Below are 20163 nucleotides of genomic sequence, written 5' to 3' on the forward strand. Positions count from 1 at the left end.
CCCCACCAGAAGAAATAGTTTCTCTCTATCTACCCAATCTAATCCTTTAATCATCTTAAACGACTCAATTAGATTTTAATCTTCTAAACTCAAGGGATTACAAAAGCCTAGGCTATGCAATCTGTCCTCATAATTTAACCCTTTTAGCCCCAGTATAATTCTGGTGAACCTGCACTGCACCCCCTCCAAGGCCAATATATCCTTCCCAAAGTGTGGAACAAACTGAACACAGTACTCCAGAGGGGGTCTAACTCGAGCTTTATATAACTGTAACATTAATTTCTACTCTATTGCAATCAATATTGCTTTGCTTCACTCCCTCAGTACTGCATTGGAGTGTTAGCCTAGATTTATTGTGCTCAAGTCTCTGGAATGGAACTTGAACCCACAAGCTTCTGACTCAGAGGCGAGGGTGCTAACCACTGAGTTACAGCTGAAAAGTTGTAAATTGGCTGCCGTATTTGCAAACAACAGTACTGTAATTCAAACATGCTGTCAAGCACTTTGGGATGTCCTGAGGACCTGAAAGTCGCTATATTAATGCAATTTCTTTCTCTCCCAGTACACAGTGATTAATTTCCAAGTATTAACATTACAGACTGATTAATTCTGAATGTTTTCCAGCCCACAATGATTAAAGCAGGGTCCACATTGTACGAATGTAAAATGAAAAATCAACTGAAGATAATTAATGGTGACCATTACCTGGTATTCATCCATCAGTTTCAGTTGTGACCTGGCTTGATTCAATATAATATTCCAGGTCAAAAAGATAGGCAGCCATATGTAAATATAAACAGATAAACTGGGGACACGAGAGAAGATTTTCTGTTTGCCTGACATGTAGCAGCAGAATCCTGTTCCCAATAATCCAAATTTACCTTAGGGGGTGGATGTCGATACCCGTCCAGAAAAGAGGAATTACCTGAAAGAAGAAAAAACACAAATCCAAAAATTATAATAAATCTGTTACAAATGGTGACTGAAACACACACATACTAAAACTGTGAGCAATGAAACAGCTATGAAACAATGCTGTGGGAGTTCTGAAAAAGAGTCAAAATTTACAAAGAATTCATATTTTGTTGTGAAACAAAAGCGGCTGTAGCATCAAGGACTCGCAGCACAAATTGCACAAGAACTTCTGAACCGGCTCGAGGCGTTGAATGGCCTATACCTGTTTCTATGTTCCTAGTGAAAGCCAAGAAATATCAGTACCTTAACTCTCTCCGTCTAACACCTATCTCGGTTTCAAATATCTTTGCCTCCAATTCCTTTTTTATGAGATTGGATTTCAGGATTTTTGTAAGTGTGTTGGGATCAAATTGCACAGTTCAGTTCATTTTTTGGTGAAAACTGAAACCCACTGGTCTCGCAGGGGACAGTTGAAAAGAAGTAGTTACAATGGGAATGCAGCGGGACATGAATTTGTCATTACTTAAGTTGGAGCCAAACCCAATATCGTATCAGTTAGAGAATTTGTAAAGTTTCGAACGGTGAAGTGAGCTCTGATGGTGTAAAACTTATTCCTTGCCGGGGGTGGGGGGCTTGACTTTGATGCTTTTCTTGGTTGCTGGAATTTTTAAGTGTAATGCGAGTCAGTGTTTGAAGACAAAAATAAATTATTCTAAATCTATACCATTCCAAAATAAATTACTGTGGAACTAATTATTTTGGGTTTCAAATGCTGAATCACAGTATAATTCACACTTAGAAACATAGAAAATAGGTGCAGGAGTAGGCCATTCAGCCCTTCAAGCCTGCACTACCATTCAATATGATCATGGCTGATCATTCACCTCAGTACCCCTTTCCTGCTTTCTCTCCATACCCCTTCATTCCTTTAGCCGTAAGGGCCACATCTAACTCCCTCTTGAATATATCCAATGAACTGGCATCAACAACTCTCTGCGGTGGGGAATTCCACAGGTTAACAACTCTGAGTGAAGAAGTTTCTCCTCATCTCAGTCCTAAATGGCTTACCCATTATCCTTAGACTGTGTCCCTTGGTTCTGGACTTCCCCAACATTGGGAACATTCTTCCTGTATTTAACCTGTCCAGTCCCGTCAGAATCTTATATGTTTCTATGAGATCTCCTCTCATCCTTCTAAACTCCAGTGAATAAAGGCCCAGTCTTCAGCCTAGTATGTCTCCATCAGTAACAAAGGGACAAATGACAAAATAATAGCTATTCAGGAAGGCAAATTCCCTAAGCTTTCAAGCATAAGCCACACCGTGGTAACAGGAACTATCAATCAGGCGGAGACTTTTAAGGGACAATATTCTTAAACCAGCGACATTTTCCACTTGCATCAATAGATACACTTGGATAAATTCTTTGAATGAACATCCCAGCCATCCCTTGAGATTTTAGACGGAGATAGGGGTAGATTGTTAAATAAATTACAGGAATAAAATGGTGTTTTTTGTGGTTTGACCGGAATAGAATTCAGAAATCCAAGTAGAAAACCATGCACGTTCTCTTGTAGATTTTAGGCGAAAAAAGTTCACGGATATTGTAACGTATTAACTATAGCACGTATGAACTAGGACCTGTAAAATATAGCTCACCAATTTTAAAAAAAGATTTGCACTTGTGTAACATCTTTCATGACCTCAGGATGCCCAAAGCACTTTATTGCCAATTTAGTACTTTTTTTTTTGAAGTGCGACATTGCTGTAATGTAGGAAACATGGCAGCCAATTTATGCATAGCAAGGACACAAACAGAAATGCAACAACCAGATCATTTGTTTTTAGGTGTTGATTGAGGGATAAATATTGGTCAGGACACTGGGGAGAACTCTCCTGCTCTTCTTCGAAATAGCGGCCTTGGGATCTTTTACATCCATTTGGGAGGGCAGACAGGTCCTCGGTTTAACATCAAATCTGAAAAACTGAACCTCTGACAGTGCAGTGCAATGTCAGGGGGATGCTGGGAAACTAGAACGTACCAGTACTACAAATAAAAGTTCACACACCTAATGTTGCATGAGGCCCCATCTCCTTGGTACTGATCTTGTGTCATCTCCTGGGCCAAGCATATTTGATGCTCAGACTCAGTATTAATTAGAGGTCTTCACAGTAGAAGACATAACATACAGGAAACAGTGGAGAACCAAGGGTCTAATGAGAGTGCAGGACTAAAAGTAATTAATATTAGTAAAGAAAAAGTTCTGGAAAAAACTATTGGGATTAAAAGCTGACAAATCCCCTGGGCCTGATGGCCTACATCCTAGGGTTTTAAAAGAGGTGGCTGCAGAGATGGAGGATGCGTTGGTTTTGATCTTCCAAAATTCCCTAGATTCTAGAACGGTCCCTTTGGGTTGGAAAGTAACAAATGTAACCCCGCTATTCAAAAAAGGAGGGAGAGTGAAAACAGGGAACTGTAGGCCAGTTAGTCTGACATTAGTAGTGGAGAAAATGCTAAAATCTTTCATTAGGGACGTGGTAACAGTGCACTTGGAAAATCACAATATGATTAGGCAGCGTTTTATGAAAAGGAAATCGTATTTGACAAATCTATTTGAATTATTTGAAGGTGTAACTAGCTGGGTAGGTAAGGGGGGACCAGTAGATGTAGTGTATTTGGATTTTCAAATAGCATTCAATAAGATGCCGTACAAGAGGTTGTTACACAAGATTAGGGCTCATGGTATTGGAGGTAATATATTAGCATCAATTGAGGATTGTAAATAGTGGAATGCCACAAGGATCAGTGCTTCGGCCTCAGCTATTTACAATCTATATCAATGATATGGATGAGGGGACCAAATATAATGTATCCAAGTTTGCTGATGATAAGAGCTAAGTCGGAAAGTAAGCTGTGAGGAGGACACAAAGGGATATACGTTAAGCGAGTGGCAAGAAGGTGGCAGATGAAGTATAATGTGGGGAAATGTGAAATTATCCACTTTGGTAGGAAGAATAGAAAAGCACATTTTTTTTAAGAAAGGTGAGACGAGTAAATATTGGTATTCAGAGGGTTTTGGGTGTCCTTGTACATGAATCACAGCAAGTTAACATGCAGGTACAGCAAACAAATAGGAAAGCAAATGGTATGTTAAGCCTTTATTGCAAGGGGGTTTGGAGTGTAAGAGTAAGGAAGTCTTGCTGCAATTCTATATGGCTTTGATGAGTACTGTGTAGTTTTGGTCTCCTTATCTAAGGATAAATGTCAAATTTTGTTTGATAACGCTCCTGTGAAGCGCATTGGGACGTTTTACTACGTTAATGGCACTATATGAATGCAAGTTGTTGTTATACTTGCCTTAGAGGGGGTGCAATGAAAGTTCATGAGATTGATTCCGAGGAGGAAAGGGTTGTCCTATGAGGAGAGATTGAGTAGAATGGGCCTACATTCTCTGGAGCTTAGAAGAATGAGAAGTGATCATTGAAACATATAAAATTCTTAGAGGGTTTGACAGGGTAGATGCCGAGAGGCTGTTTCCCCTGGCTGGAGAGTCTATAACCAGGGGTCATAGTCTCAGGATAAGGGGTCGACCATTTAGGACTGAGATGAGAAATTTCTTCATTCACAGGGTGGTGAATCTTTGGAATTACCAGAAGGCTGTGGATGCTCAGTTGATGAGAATATTCAAGGCTGAGATAGATAGGGATTCTTGGATACTTAGGGAATCAAGGGATATGGGAATAGGGCGGGAAAGGGAAGTTGAGGTAGAAGGTCAGTCATGATCTTATTTAAAGGTGGAACAGGCTCGAGGGGCTGCATGGCCTACTCCTTTTTCGTATAGTCTTATGTATAGCAGCAGTGATTGGAGTCATACACCGGTGTCTAGGTTTGTGATTTGATTCTGTTTTAAAATTTGTTCTAAGTTTCCTAGCTGGGCAACAGGAGAAAGAATGTGACTTTGGAACTATGAGACCATTGGAGACTAATGAGTGAATGTAAACAGCACCCTGTAGAGGTATCCTTGCTGTGGACCAGTTGCTAATTGAAGTGCTGCTACATTGGTCTAGAAACAAAACCGCTTTGGAGCAGAACGTGGTGGCTTGATCATGACGAACAGTGCAGGAAATATACCGTAGCAAAATGTCCTTAAGACTCTGCACAGCTATAAAAAAAAAGCTTATTGATCTAGGAAATGTTCAGACTTGATTCCACTGCTGCTGTTGGCAACCGTTCGAATCTAGTTCAAAAACATATTTACTTGGAAACTCCCCAAAAGCTGGGCGTGTCAAATACTCAATGGTTGAATTTAACTCAGTGGGTTACACACTGCCACGCTTTCATGGCTGATAGTAATGTTGCTCTTTGGTTTGCTGAGCGCAAGGCATTCAACGCTTCTTGCCCTGCACAGAAAATTATTGGTGTTCCTGCCTGGGGTAGAAACTACCGCCGCACAGGGATCAGATATGTGGAGCATAAATACAGACCATTAAATATTGACTTTTGGTACTGCCTTTTCCTAAAGCAAGGGCAGGGGAAAGCTTCGAGAGACTTCACGTCGCGGTTGCTGGAAGAGCTAGAAAGAATGGTAGTGGGTCAGCAGACTGGTGCTGCGACAGACTGATTTCATTCAAATTTAATTCAGATTTGTACAGCAGGAAGCCCAAATCCTTGAGATGCAATTAAAAGCTCGCCTTTCCATAATCTCCTATAATTATCTATTTTATTCTCAGTGAAAATCCCTTGTGTAGCATGACACTCAGGGGCACCGACTCACACAGGGGGAAACACAAGCACAAGCAGCAGCCCGGCCCACCATCTCGCCATTCTTGGTTTGTGAACTTAGGCAGGGTGTTGGCTGTTCAGCAAGTCACACAGCCCTTATATTGCCCTCATCCAACATCCCTGCATAAACTTCTCAGCAGTGGGCTCTAGACAGTGATCAGCAACAGGATCCTCAGTTGATTTCCTTCCTCACCCATGCATAGCACATGGACAATAATTTAAAAGGGACCACTTACAAGTATCTACTGGCTCATTACAAAACATGGATCGAGCACAAGACTTATAGTCAGTCACCACATTGGTTCCAACTCCTAGTCACGTTGATTCCTACAGCAGTTACCACATTGTCTGTAATACCTACTGCAGTCACCACATTGATTCAGAACTGAGGGAGTGCTGCATTGTCAGAGGTGCCATCTTTTGGATGAGATGTTAAACTGAGGCTCAATCTGCCCCCTCAGGTGGACTTAAAAGATCCTTGTGGCACTATTTCGAAGATGAGCAGGGGAGTTATCCCCGGTGATCTGGCTAATATTTATCCCTCAATCAACACCTACACACAGATTATATGGTCATTATCGCATTGCTGTTTGTTGGAGCTTGCTGTGCGCAAATTGGCTGCTGCGTTCCCTACATTTCAACAGCGACTACACTTCAAAAAAAGTACTTCATTGGCTGTAAAGTGCTTTGGGACGTCCAGTGGTCGTGAAAGGCACTTTATAAATGCAAGTCTTTCTTTCTTTTGCAAAGTTTTCCTTTTCAAGTATATATTCAATTCCCTTAAATCTGCTTCCTTTCAGGCAGTGCATTCTGGATCATAATAGCTCGCTGCATAAAGAAAGTTCTCATCACCCTCCTGGTTCTTTTTATCAATTATCTTAAATCTGTGTCCTCTGGTTACTGATCTTCCTGCCAGTTGAATGTTTCTTCCTATCTACTCGTTTTATTATTTGGAACTTGTTTGTGTGCCGCTTTAAAAGGGCAAACTGATGGCTTAAGTGTTTCCGATTGACGATTTAATCATCAAAACTGATTAGCCAAGAGTAGAGTGTGGTGAGAATGTGGAACTCTCTAACCACATGTAGTAATTAAGACAATTAGCATAGATGCATTTAAGGGGAAGCTAGATAAGTACATGTGGGAGAACGGAATAGAAGGATATGGGGATAGGGTGAGATGAAGTAAGGTGGGGGGCAGCTCGTTGGAGCATAAACACTGCCCTATTTCTGTGCTGTACACTATGTAATTCTATTGCATAGGCAGTGTAATAGACAGTTTCTTGAGTGATAAGGGGATAAGGGGTTATGGGGAGCAGGCAGGGAAGTGGAGCTGAGTCCATGATCAGATCAGCCATGATCTTATTGAATAGTGGAGCAGGCTCGAGGGGCCTATTTCTTATGTTCTTATTGCGAACAATGGGTAACTTGCTGGTGACTCCTGATGCTCAGGGGCCTTAACTTCAGCCTCTCTAAGCCGGTTACAATAGACACATCTAAAAGATGTATTACTTCCTCTGACAAATGTACTCAAATATTTAAACTGCAGCACACATCCTGCAATGGCATCATTTATTCCCTTTTGCCCACAAAGGAACTACCCAACAGCGCTAAAGATAATAACCCAGCAAGAAGTTTCAGGCAGAAGTAACCTAAGTAACTCAAAGTTGAACAGGCATCAAACACCGATAGCATGCAAACTGAGAAAATATCAGAAGCTCTGACTACAATTAAATTTAGTATCTCCAAATTTGCGAATGACACTAAGTTGGGTGGCAGTGTGAGCTGCGAGAAGGATGCTAGGAGGCTGCACAGTGACTTGGATAGCTTAGGTGAATGGGCAAATGTATGGCAGATGAAGTATAATGTGGATAAATGTGAGATTATCCACTTTGGTGGTAAAAACAGAGAGTCAGATTATTATCTGAATAGTGACAGATTAGGAAAAGGGGAGGTGCAACGAGACCTGGGTGTCATGGTACATCAGTCATTGAAGGTTGGCATGCAGGTACAGCAAGCAGTTAAGAAAGCAAATGGCATGTTGGCCTTCATAGCGAGGGGATTTGAGTATAGGAGCAGGGAGGTGTTACCATAGTTGTACAGGGCCACACCTGGAGTATTGTGTACAGTTGTGGTCTCCTAACATGAGGAAGGACATTCTTGCTATTGAGGGAATGCAGCGAAGGTTCACCAGACTGATTCCCGGGATGGCGGGACTGACATATCAAGAAAGACTGGATCAACTGGGCTTGTATTCACTGGAGTTCAGAAGAATGAGAGGGGATCTCATAGAAACGTTTAAAATTCTGACGGGTTTAGACAGATTAGATGCAGGAAGAATGTTCCCAATGTTGGGGAAGTCCAGAACCAGGGGTCACAGTCTAAGGATAAGGGGTAAGCTATTTAGGACCGAGATGAGGAGAAACTTCTTCACCCAGAGAGTGGTGAACCTGTGGAATTCTCTACCACAGAAAGTTGTTGAGGCCAATTCACTAAATATATTCAAAAAGGAGTTAGATGTAGTCCTTACTACTAGGGGGATCAAGGGGTATGGCGAGAAAGCAGGAATGGGGTACTGAAGTTGCATGTTCAGTCATGAACTCATTGAATGGCGGTGCAGGCTCGAAGGACCGAATGGCCTACTCCTGCACCTATTTTCTATGTTTCTATCAAATGTCCTTGGAAGCGTAGGTTGTGCCAGAGGATTGGAGAATTTTAACACTTCTTTAACAAAAGGGAAAAGGGGATAAACCTGGTAACTACAGACTCGTCTAACTTCGGTAATGGGTAAGCTTCCTATGGCCACAACACAGGATAAAATTAATGCGCCCCGAGAAAGATGTGTGTTAAAGACAGCCAAGCACGGATATGTCAAAGTCAATTGGGGCCACCAAATGTAATAGAATTCTTTAAAGAAATCACAATGTATTGAGAAGGAAAATACAGTGGATGTTGTGTGTATGGATTTTCAAAACACGTTTGATTGGGTGCCACTTAGGCGGCTTGTTGATAAAATGAAGACGCACGACCTCAATTTTAAAATTCTCATCCTTGTTTTTAAATTCCTCCATGGCCTCACCCCTCCCTACCTCTGTATTCTCCTCCAGCCCTACAACCATGAGATCTCTGTGCTCCTCCAATTCTGGTCCCTTGAGCATCCCCGGTTTTCATTGCTCCACCATTGGCGGCCATGCCTTCAGCTATCCAGGCCCCAGGCTCTGGAATTCCTTCCCTAAACCTGTCTGCTTCAAGATGCTTCTTAAAACCTTCCTTTTTGACCAAGTTTTTGGTCACCTGTCCTATCTCATGTGGCTCAGTGTCAAATTTTGTTTGATAACACTCCTGTGAAGATCGTTTTACTACATTAAAGGCACTATATAAATGCAAGTTATTGTTGAGGGTATTAAAGGAAATGTGGTGGCATGGATTAAAAGTCAGCTGAAGAACAGAAACAGAGATGTGGATTAATGGAATTTTTTTGACTGGAGGGAGGGAGGGATATAAACAGTGATGTGTCACTGTTGAGATCACTGCCCTCCCCCACCACTTATAACGTCCACATTTAAAACGGATAGTTGTTTAAATCAGCCAAAACGCAATAACCATTGGCTATTTGCATTAACGTCAATTTCAAAGTTGCCAGTTATAGCGTTGCAAGTGCTATGTTTATTTCGGGCAGAAACAGCTGTGCTTACTGTGATATTGCATCAGCGAAGTATACATGGAAATATACGTCAATTTTCTCCATTATATTAATTTATGCATGTCTATACAAAACACAGAGCGCAAACACTTTACTCTCTTTGCAGCATCCTATCTGCAATATGCTAGAAAGTTAGTTAGTACAAAAAAAAACCTCAGACGTATCTACCGAAGCTCTGCTATCTAACTCGATGCCATGCCCGTTGATGGTGTACTGCAGTTGCTTCACTCTGGTGAAGGACCTGCCCGTCATGATTCAGATTATGAAGCATCGCTGTTTAGTATTGAGCTCTGCTTCCCTTGTGTGACAACAAAAGGATAGGAACTGAAATAAGTAACTCCATGGTCAGCTATAGGGTGCACCAACACCAGTATGGAGATTCATTCAGGTAGTGGTTCAGGGAGCTGAGGATGCTGATGAGTGACAACGTGTATATATAGCATCACCACATTACTCCGGCCATTGCGTACAATGGGAAAATCATGGTTGCACAAACGTGTCCGCTATAAGTGGTGGGGACAGTGCATCGTATAAATATATAATCTGGACACAGGTATAAGAGGCACTATCAACAGTTGCAGATGAAACAAAAACAGGCAGAGCAGTTAACTGTGAAGAGGACTGTTCAACAACTTCAGGAGAATGTTAACAGGGTAATAAATGGGGTAGATGTCAAATAAAATGTAATGAAGAGAAATGTGAGCTGATATATTTTACAAAGAATAAAGAAAGGAAATATACACTAAATCATAAAACTTTAAAAAGAGTAGAGGGATTTAGGGGTTCACGTAAATATATCTTTAAAAGTGTTAAGTTGTTAAAACTAGATTTAAAAAAATCATGGTTTCTTGTTTTTTTTTTAGAAATCAGGGTATAGAGCATAATAGCAAAGAATTAATGCTAAACCTGTACAGATCATTGGTTAAGCTGCAGTTAGAACATTGTGTACAGTTTGGATGCCTTACTTTGCAAAGCATATCAAGGCCATGAAGGGGGTACAGAAGAGATTCATTAAGGTGATGCCAGGGAGGAGAAGTCTTTATCAGGAGAAACCAGAGAAATTGGGGCTTTTTCTATTGCAGCAGAGGAGATCTGACAGAGGAGGTCACAGTTAAAATACACGGTGTCTACTTTAGGTAAGATGTCATGTCAATCGATAGGGGGCAGAAGATTTTCACTATGCTTCCAGTGATGAGAAGCTTTAGGAGGAGAAACTGGGTCTCCTTTCATTAGAATAAAAGTTAAGTGATTTAATGTAGATATTTTAAATTCTGGAGATTTTGATAAAGCAAATTGGGCTCCCTGGTTGATGAGTTGGTAAATGGAGGGCATTAATTTATCAAAAGAATAAAGGGAGAGGTGAAGAGCATGTGTTTCATGCAGCGGGTTCTTGGCACATGGAATTCCCTACCAGAAACAGGGCTGGAAGTAGAATCGATAATTTTTAACAAGGAAACAGAGAAGTATTTGAAAAAGGAAAATTTAAAAGGGAATAAGTATCTCTTTCAGAGTCGACACTGACACGATGGGCAAAATGACCTCCTTCTGTGTCGCAAAGTTCTGCTTTCCAAAAATAACCCTGAAACCTATTTGTCCAGTTTCTTTTTGAGTCTCTCATGATTTTGTGTTCTCTCAGCACTTGCCTCCATCTCCAACTCATTTCACATGGGTTCCGGTTCAAATTTCAGCCGCCTTCTTTCAATGATTTGCAGGTCATTCAACCCATTAACTTGTTTGCTACGACTGAAGTATTACTGTATTCCCAATCTTACGAAAATATTTGCTTTTAAATTCTGATCAACTGTTACATCCAAAGAGTTAACCTGTCTCTTCTCTTTACAAGATGTGTTGTGTATTTCCAGCATTTTCTATTTTTTGTTTCTAATTAATCACTCTCCTTCAAGAAGATCCCATATGCATTCCTTTTATTATGATGCCATCCATTTGTTACTTAGCATGACTTGGACAATGACCAGAGTCCAGGCAGTTTTGGAATATATCAGTGCGGGGGATTCACTATCTCCGAATCCTGGGATGAAAGTTGCCAGAATCTCAAGTTTCTGCGGCGTCCCTAGCACGTACACCCTCGCGCTTCGAAAAGTTTCTATTTGACAGTTGCTGTTAAACTGCATTTTCACTTTTGGCATTTCTCCCCCTCTTACTCAACGATTCCTTTACCAACTCTTCCCAGTCTCTGGCTTGTTCCTCAGCTCCCGAGGTGACCTCCCCCCTTCCACATCACCTCCAAAGCAGCAATCCTGGCTTAATGTTATTTCAACTGCACTTTCCCTGTTTTAGTAAACGTATAGTTGGCAATTCAAAGAACTAAAAAGCAAGATTGTGGCTACAACACGACTATGTCATTCCCTGGACAGTTTTCCCGAGAGAGCGCGGATGTTCACACTAAGTGCTTCAAGCAACTAAAACACATTCTCTTGTACACCCACCCCACACACACTTCCATACGTCCCACCACAATCAGTCCAACGCACACTCTCCCGGACGCCCCTCACACTCAATTTCCCCGACGCCCCTAGCACCCTCTCGGGGACGTGTCTCACACGCTCACTCACTCTTGGGGATGCCACTCTCACATACACTCTCGGGGACACCCCTCACACACTCTCCTGGACGCTCCTCACAGGCTCACTCACTCTCGAGGATGTCCCTCACACGCTCCCTCCCCTCCCTCACATTCTTCAGTTCCTCACACTGTCCCTCTCCCCCATAGGCTCCCTCATTCTCCCGCTCACTCTCCATCCATGTGCTCCCTCACATGCTCTACCACACTCTTCACCACCCCCCCCCACACTCTTTCTCCACCCCCTCAAACACACACTCACCCACCTCCCTCACACACTCTCCCACCCCCCTCACACACACACTCTCCCCCATTCCCCTCACACACACACTCTCCCCCATCCCCCTCACAAACACTCTCCCCCATCCCCCTCACAAACACTCTCCCCCATCCCCCTCACAAACACTCTCCCCCATCCCCCTCACACACTCTCTCTCCCTCTCACACACATTCTCCTCCTCCCCCTCTCACACACACTCTCCTCCCCCCCCCTCACACACACTCTCCTCCCCCCCCTCACACACACTCTCCTCCCCCCCCTCACACACACTCTCCTCCCCCTCCTCACAAACACTCTTTCCCCCCCTCCTCACACACACACTTCCCCCCCCCCTCCTCACACACTTCTTCCCCCCCCCTCCTCACACACACTTCTTCCCCCCCCTCACACGCACTCTCCCTCTCCCCCTCCCACACGCACTCTCCCTCCCCCCCCTCACACGCACTCTCCCTCCCCCCCTCACACGCACTCTCCCTCCCCCCCCCTCACACGCACTCTCCCTTCCCCCCCCCACCACGCACTCTCCCTCCCCCCCCCCCACGCACTCTCCCTCCCCCCCCCACACGCACTCTCCCTCCCCCCCCCACACGCACTCTCCCTCCCCCCCCCACACGCACTCTCCCTCCCCCCCCCACACGCACTCTCCCTCCCCCCCCCCACACGCACTCTCCCTCCCCCCCCCCGACACGCACTCTCCCTCCCCCCCCCCGACACGCACTCTCCCTCCCCCCCCACACGCACTCTCCCTCACCCTCCTCACACGCACTCTTCCCCCCCACCCCTCACACACACGGTCCTTCCCCCCCTCACACACACGCTCCTTCCCCCCCACCCCTCACACACACTCCCCCCCCCCCCACCCCTCACACACTCCCCCCCCCCCACCCACTCTCCCCCCCCACCCCTCACACACACTCTCCCCCCCCACCCCTCACACACACTCTCCCCCCCCACCCCTCACACACACTCTCCCCCCCACCCCTCACACACACTCTCCCCCCCCACCCCTCACACACACTCTCCCCCCCCACCCCTCACACACACTCTCCCCCCCCACCCCTCACACACACTCTCCCCCCACCCCTCACACACACTCCCCCCCCACCCCTCACACACACTCTCCCCCCACCCCTCACACACACTCTCCCCCCACCCCTCACACACACTCTCCCCCCCCACCCCTCACACACACTCTCCCCCCCCACCCCTCACACACACTCTCCCCCCACCCCTCACACACACTCCCCCCCCACCCCTCACACACACTCTCCCCCCACCCCTCACACACACTCTTCCCCCCCACCCGCCTCACACACACTCTTGCCCCCACTCCCCCCCCACACTTTCTCCCCTCTCCTCACACACACTCTCCCCTCACTCTCTCCCTCCCCTACCTCACACACTCCCACCTCACACCTTCTCTCCCACCTCACACTTCCTCACTTTTTCCTTTCTCACTCACACTCCCTCACACAGGTCCAGGCCTCAGCCCCATCCCAGCCAAGCCAAGCCAAGCCACGGCGCCGCCCCTACCCAGGTACTTGCGGAGTTCGAGCAGCAGGGCCGGGGCCCCGCCGTTGAGCTGGTAACAGAGCGAGGCCAGGCTGAAGAGCAGCACCGAGGCCAGGCAGAAGCCGTAGTCCCGCAGCGAGCACTTGAGCAGCTTCCTCAGCACCATCGTCAGCCGCCTCACCCGCACCGATCCACCTCCCATCGGGCTCCGGCACCGGCCTCCCGCCCACCCGCAGCTCATCCGCAGCCACCGCAGCGCCCTCACACTCCGACTGACAGGCTCCAGGCAGGACCTTCCCGCCCGGCCCACAGCGCCCCCTGCCGCCCGGCCTTCCGCTCACAGTGCCGCCTGGCCCGCCGCCCACAGCATCCCCTGCCGCCCACAGCGCCCCCTGCCGCCCGGCTCTCCGCTACAGCGCCCCCTGCCGCCTGGCCCGCCGCCCACAGCGCCCCCTGCCGCCCGGCTCTCCGCTACAGCGCCCCCTGCCGCCTGGCCCGCCGCCCACAGCGCCCCCTGCCGCCCGGCTCTCCGCCACAGCGCCCCCTGCCGCCTGGCCCTCCACCCACAGCGCCCCCTGCCGCCCGGCTCTCCGCCACAGCGCCCCCTGCCGCCTGTCCCTCCACCCACAGCGCCCCATGCCGCCTGGCCCGCTGCCCACAGCGCCCCCTGCCGCCTGGCCCTCCACCCACAGCGCCCCCTGCTGCCCGGCTCTCCACCACAGCGCCCCCTGCCGCCTGTCCCTCCACCCACAGCGCCCCCTGCCGCCTGGCCCGCCGCCCACAGCATCCCCTGTCGCCCACAACGCCCCCTGCCGCCCGGCCCTCCGCCCACAGCGCCATCGGCTCTGTCACAGCGCCCCCTGCACCCTTGGCTTTGTCACAGCGCACTCAGGAGCGCTGGCTCTCCACCCACAGCGCCCCCTGCAGCCATCACTCTGTCACAGCGCCCCCTGCATCTCAGGCTCTGTCACAGCGCCCCCTGCATCTCAGGCTCTGTCACAGCGCCCTCTGCAGCTCTGGCTCTGTCACTTCTTCTTCAGCAGTCCTCCACAGTCGAGTGTGACTTGCTTCCACATTATTATGAGTTCTCAGGTAAATAATGAGTCCAATGTGGGATCTACAGTCTCTGTCACAGGTGGAGCGGATGGGCGGGTGGGGTGCTTCCGCTTGGCTTCCGTGTGCTCCCGGCGAAGAGTCTCATAGTGTTTGGTGTCTTTTCACAAACCGCAAATGTAACGCCCCTATTTAAAAAAGGAGGCAGACAAAAAGCAGGAAACTATAGACCAGTTAGCCTAACATTTGTCAGGAAAATGCTGGAGTTCATTATTAACGAAGCAGCAGCGGGACATTTGGAAAAACATGATTCAATCAAGCAGAGTCAACATGGTTTTCTGAAAGGAAGATCATGTTTGACAAATTTGCTGGAGTTATTTGAGGATGTTACAAGCAGGATGGAATTAGGAACAGGAATAGGCCATCTAGCCCCTCGAGTCTGCTCCGCCATTCAACAAAATCATGGCTGATCTGGCCGTGGACTCAGCTCTACTTACCCGCCTGCTCCCATAACCCTTAATTCCCTTATTAGTTAAAAATCTATCTATCTGTGATTTGAATACATTCAATGAGCTAGCCTCAACTACTTCCTTGGGCAGAGAATTCCACAGATTCACAACCCTCTGGGAGAAGAAATTCCTTCTCAACTCGGTTTTAAATTGGCTCCCCCGTATTTTGAGGCTGTGCCCCCTAGTTCGAGTTTCCCCGACCAGTGGAAACAACCTCTCTGCCTCTATCTTGTCTATCCCTTTCATTATTTTAAATGTTTCTATAAGATCACCCCTCATCCTTCTGAACTCCAATGAGTAAAGACCCAGTCTACTCAATCTATCATCATAAGGTAACCCCCTCATCTCCAGAATCAGCCTAGTGAATCGTCTCTGCATCCCCTCCAAAGCCAGTATATCCTTCCTTAAGTAAGGCGACCAAAACTGCACGCAGTAGTCCAGGTGCGGCCTCACCAATACCCTGTACAGTTGCAGCAGGACCTCCCTGCTTTTGTACTCCATCCCTCTCGCAATGAAGGCCAACATTCCATTCGCCTTCCTGATTACCTGCTGCACTTGCAAACTAACTTTTTGGGATTCATGCACAAGCTCTAAAAGAGTTTCATGCACAAGGACTCCCAGGTCCCTCTGTACCTCAGCATGTTGTAATTTCTCCCCATTCAAATAGTATTCCCTTTTACTGTTTTTTTTTCCCCAACGTGGATGACCTCACACTTTCCGACATTGTATTCCATCTGCCAAACCTTAGCCCATTCGCTTAACCTATCTAAATCTCTTTGCAGCCTCTCTGTGTCCTCTACACAACCTGCTTTCCCACTAATCTTTGTGTTATCTGCAAATTTTGTTACACTACACTCTGTCCCCTCTTCCAGGTCATCTATGTATATTGTAAACAGTTGTGGTCCCAGCACCGATCCCTGTGGCACACCACTAACCACCGATTTCCAACCCGAAAAGGACCCATTTATCCCGACTCTCTGCTTTCTGTTCGCCAGCCAATTCTCTATCCATGCTAATACATTTTCTCTGACTCCGCGTACCTCTATCTTCTGCAGTAACCTTTTGTGTGGCACCTTATCGAATGCCTTTTGAAAATCTAAATACACCACATCCATCGGTACACCTCTATCCACCATGCTCGTTATATCCTCAAAGAATTCCAGTAAATTAGTTAAACATGATTTCCCCTTCATGAATCCATGCTGCGTCTGCTTGATTGCACTATTCCTATCTAGATGTCCCGCTATTTCTTCCTTAATGATAGTTTCAAGCATTTTCCCCACTACAGATGTTAAACTAACTGGCCTATAGTTACCTGCCTTTTGTCTGCCCCCTTTTTTAAACAGAGGCGTTACATTAGCTGCTTTCCAATCCGCTGGTACCTCCCCAGAGTCCAGAGAATTTTGGTAGATTATAACGAATGCATCTGCTATAACTTCCGCCATCTCTTTTAATACCCTGGGATGCATTTCATCAGGACCAGGAGACTTGTCTACCTTGAGTCCCATTAGCCTGTCCAGCACTACCCCACTAGTGATAGTGATTGTCTCCAGGTCCTCCCTTCCCACATTCCTGTGACCAGCAATTTCTGGCATGGTTTCTGTGTCTTCCACTGTGAAGACCGAAGCAAAATAATTGTTTAAGGTCTCAGCCATTTCCACATTTTCCATTATTAAATCCCCCTTCCCATCTTCTAAGGGACCAACATTTACTTTAGTCACTCTTTTCCGTTTTATCTATCTGTAAAAGCTTTTACTATCCGTTTTTTAAAAAATCCGTTTTTATGTTTTGCTTTACTATCCGTTTTTATGTTTTGCATAAGGGGGAACCAGTGGATGTGGCTCTGTGCCTTAATGCAAGGAGTATTCGTAATAAGGTGGATGAATTAAATGCACAGGCAGCTATTAACGAATAAGATATAAGTGACATTACGGTGACATGGCTCCAGGGTGACCAAGGCTGGGAACTCAACATCCAGGAGTATTCAACATTCAGGAAGGATAGACAGAAAGGAAAAGGAGGCGGGCTAATGTTGCTGGTTAAAAAGGAAATTAACGCAATAGTAAGGAAGGACATTAGCTTGGATGAAGTGAAATCTCTTTGGGTGGAGCTGCGGAACACCAAAGGGCAGAAAACGCTAGTGGGAGTTGTGTACAGACCACCAAACAGTCGTAGTGAGGTTGGGGACAGCATCAAACAAGCAATTAGGGATACATGCAATAAAGATACAGCAGTTATCATAGGCGACTTTAATCTACATATAGATTGGGCTAACCAAACAGGTAGCAATACGGTGAAGGAGGATTTCCTGGAGTGTATTAGGGATGGTTTTCTAGACCAATATGTCGAGGAACCAACTAGAGAGCTGGCCATCCTAGACTGGGTGATGTGTAATGAGAAAGGACTAATTAGCAATCTTGTTGTGCGAGGCCCCTTGGGGAAGAGTGACCATAACATGGTAGAATTCTTTATTAAGATGGAGAGTGACACAGTTAACTCAGAGATTAGGGTCCTGAACTTAGGGAAAGGTAACTTTGATGGTATGAGACGTGAATTGGCTAGAATAGACTGGCGAATGATACTTAAAGGGTTGACGGTGGATAGGCAATGGCAAACATTTAAAGATCACATGGATGAACTTCAACAATTGTACATCCCGGTCTGGAGTAAAAATAAAACGGGGGAAGGTGGCTCAACTGTGACTAACAAGGGAAATTAAGGATAGTGTTAAATTCAAGGAAGAAGCATGTAAATTGGCCAGAAAAAGAAGCAAACCTGAGGATTGGAAGAAATTTAGAATCCAGCAGAGGAGGACAAAGGGTTTAATTAGGAGGGGGAAAAGAGAGTATGAGAGGAAGCTTGCTGGGAACATGAAAACTGACTGCAAAAGCTTCTATAGATATGTGAATAGAAAAAGATTAGTGAAGACAAACATAGGTCCCTTGCAGCCAGAATCAGGTGAATTTGTAATGGAGAACAAAGAAATGGCAGACCAATTGAACAAATACTTTGGTTCTGTCTTCACAAGGGAAGACACAAATGACCTTTCAGAAATACTAGGGGAACGAGGGTCTAATGAGGAGGAGGAACTGAAGGAAATCCTTATTAGGCAGGAAATTGTGTTAGGGAAATTGATGGGATTGAAGGCCAATAAATCCCCAGGGCCTGATAGTTTGCATCCCAGAGTACTTAAGGAAGCGGTCCTCAAAATAGTGGATGCATTAGTGATCATTTTCCAACAGTCTATCGACTCCGGATCTGTTCCTATGGACTGGAGGCTAGCTAATGTAACACCACTTTTTAAGAAAGGATGGAGAGAGAAAACGGGGAATTATAGACCGGTTAGCCTGACATCAGGAGTGGGGAAAATGTTGGAATCAATTATTAAAGATGAAATAGCAGCGCATTTGGAAAGCAGTGACAGGATCGGTCCAAGACAGCATAGATTTACGAAAGGGAAATCATGCTTGGCAAATCTTCTAGAATTTTTTGAGGATGTAACTAGTTGAGTGGACAGGGGAGAACCAGTGGATGTGGTGTATTTGGAATTTCAAAAGACTTTTGACAAGGTCCCACACAAGAGATTGGTGTGCAAAATTAAAGCACATGGTATTGGGGGTAATGTATTGATGTGGATAGAGAACTGGTTGACAGACAGGAAGCAGAGAGTCAGGATAAACGGGTCCTTTTCAGAATGGCAGGCAGTGACTAGTGGGGTGCCACAGGGCTCAGTGCTGGGACCCCAGCTATTTACAACATACATCAATGATTTAGATGAAGGAATTGAGTGTAATATCTCCAAGTTTGCAGATGACACTAAGCTGGGTGGCGGTGTGAGCTGTGAGGAGGATGCTAAGAGGCTGCAGGATGACTTGAACAGGTTAGGTGAGTGGGCAAATGCATGGCTGACGCAGTATAATGTGGATAAATGTGAGGTTATCCACTTTGGTGGCAAAAACACGAAGGCAGAATATTATCTGTATGGTGGCAGAATAGAAAAAGGGGAGATGCAACGAGACTTGAGTGTCATGGTATATCAGTCATTGAAAGTTGGCATGCAGGTACAGCAGGCAGTGAAGAAGGCAAATGGTATGTTGGCAGGGATTTGAGTATGGAGCAGGGAGGTCTTACTGCAGTTGTACAGGGCCTTGGTGAAGCCTCACTTGGAATATTGTGTTCAGTTTTGGTCTCCTAATCTGAGGAAGGACGTTCTTGCTATTGAGGAAGTGCAGCGAACATTCACCAGACTGATTCCCAGGATGGCAGGTCTGATATATGAGGAGAGACTGGATCGACTGGGCCTGTATTCAATGGAGTTTGGAAGGATGAGAGGGGATCTCATAGAAACATATAAAATTCTGACGGGACTGGACAGGTTAGATGCAGGAAGAATGTTCCCGATGTTGGGGAAGTCCAGAACCATGGGACACAGTCTAAGGATAAGGGGTAAGCCATTTAGGACTGAGATGAGGAGAAACCTCTTCACTCAGAGAGTTGTTAACCTGTGGAATTCTCTACCGCAGAGAGTTGTTGATGCCAGTTCGTTGGATATATTCAAGAGGGAGTTAGATATGGTCCTTACAGCTAAAGGGATCAAGGGGTATGGAGAGAAAGCAGGAAAGGGGTGCTGAGGTGATGATCAACCATGATCTTATTGAATGGTGGTGCAGGGCTCGAGGGGCCGAATGGCCTACTCCTGCACCTATTTTCTATGTTTCTATGTTTCTATTTGGATTTCCAGAAGGCATTTGTTAAGGTGTCTCATAAAAGGTTACTGCACAAGATAAAAGTTCACAGGGTTGGGGGTAATATATTAGCATGGATAGAGAATTG

The 20163-nt window shown here is 45.9% G+C and overlaps 1 protein-coding gene across 5 annotated transcripts in view; it reads right to left on the bottom strand.

The window, feature by feature from the left end:
• usta (uronyl 2-sulfotransferase a) overlaps nt 1–14061 on the bottom strand; it is a 109415-nt gene extending 95354 nt beyond the window's left edge. For all 5 annotated transcript variants that reach the window (XR_011595049.1, XR_011595050.1, XR_011595051.1 and 2 more), the window contains exons 1-2: nt 13790–14061; nt 882–925 (exon numbers count right to left, since the gene is read on the bottom strand). Coding sequence is in view for 2 of the 5 variants with exons in the window: in XM_070889946.1 (XP_070746047.1) it covers nt 882–925; nt 13790–14009 (264 nt within the window). In the remaining 3 variants the exon portion in view is untranslated. The remainder of the gene's footprint in view (nt 1–881; nt 926–13789) is intronic.
• Nucleotides 14062–20163: the final 6102 nt, after the last annotated feature.

Source organism: Pristiophorus japonicus, chromosome 9, assembly GCF_044704955.1.
Source record: "Pristiophorus japonicus isolate sPriJap1 chromosome 9, sPriJap1.hap1, whole genome shotgun sequence".
In the NCBI taxonomy this organism is placed as follows: Eukaryota; Metazoa; Chordata; class Chondrichthyes; family Pristiophoridae; genus Pristiophorus; species Pristiophorus japonicus.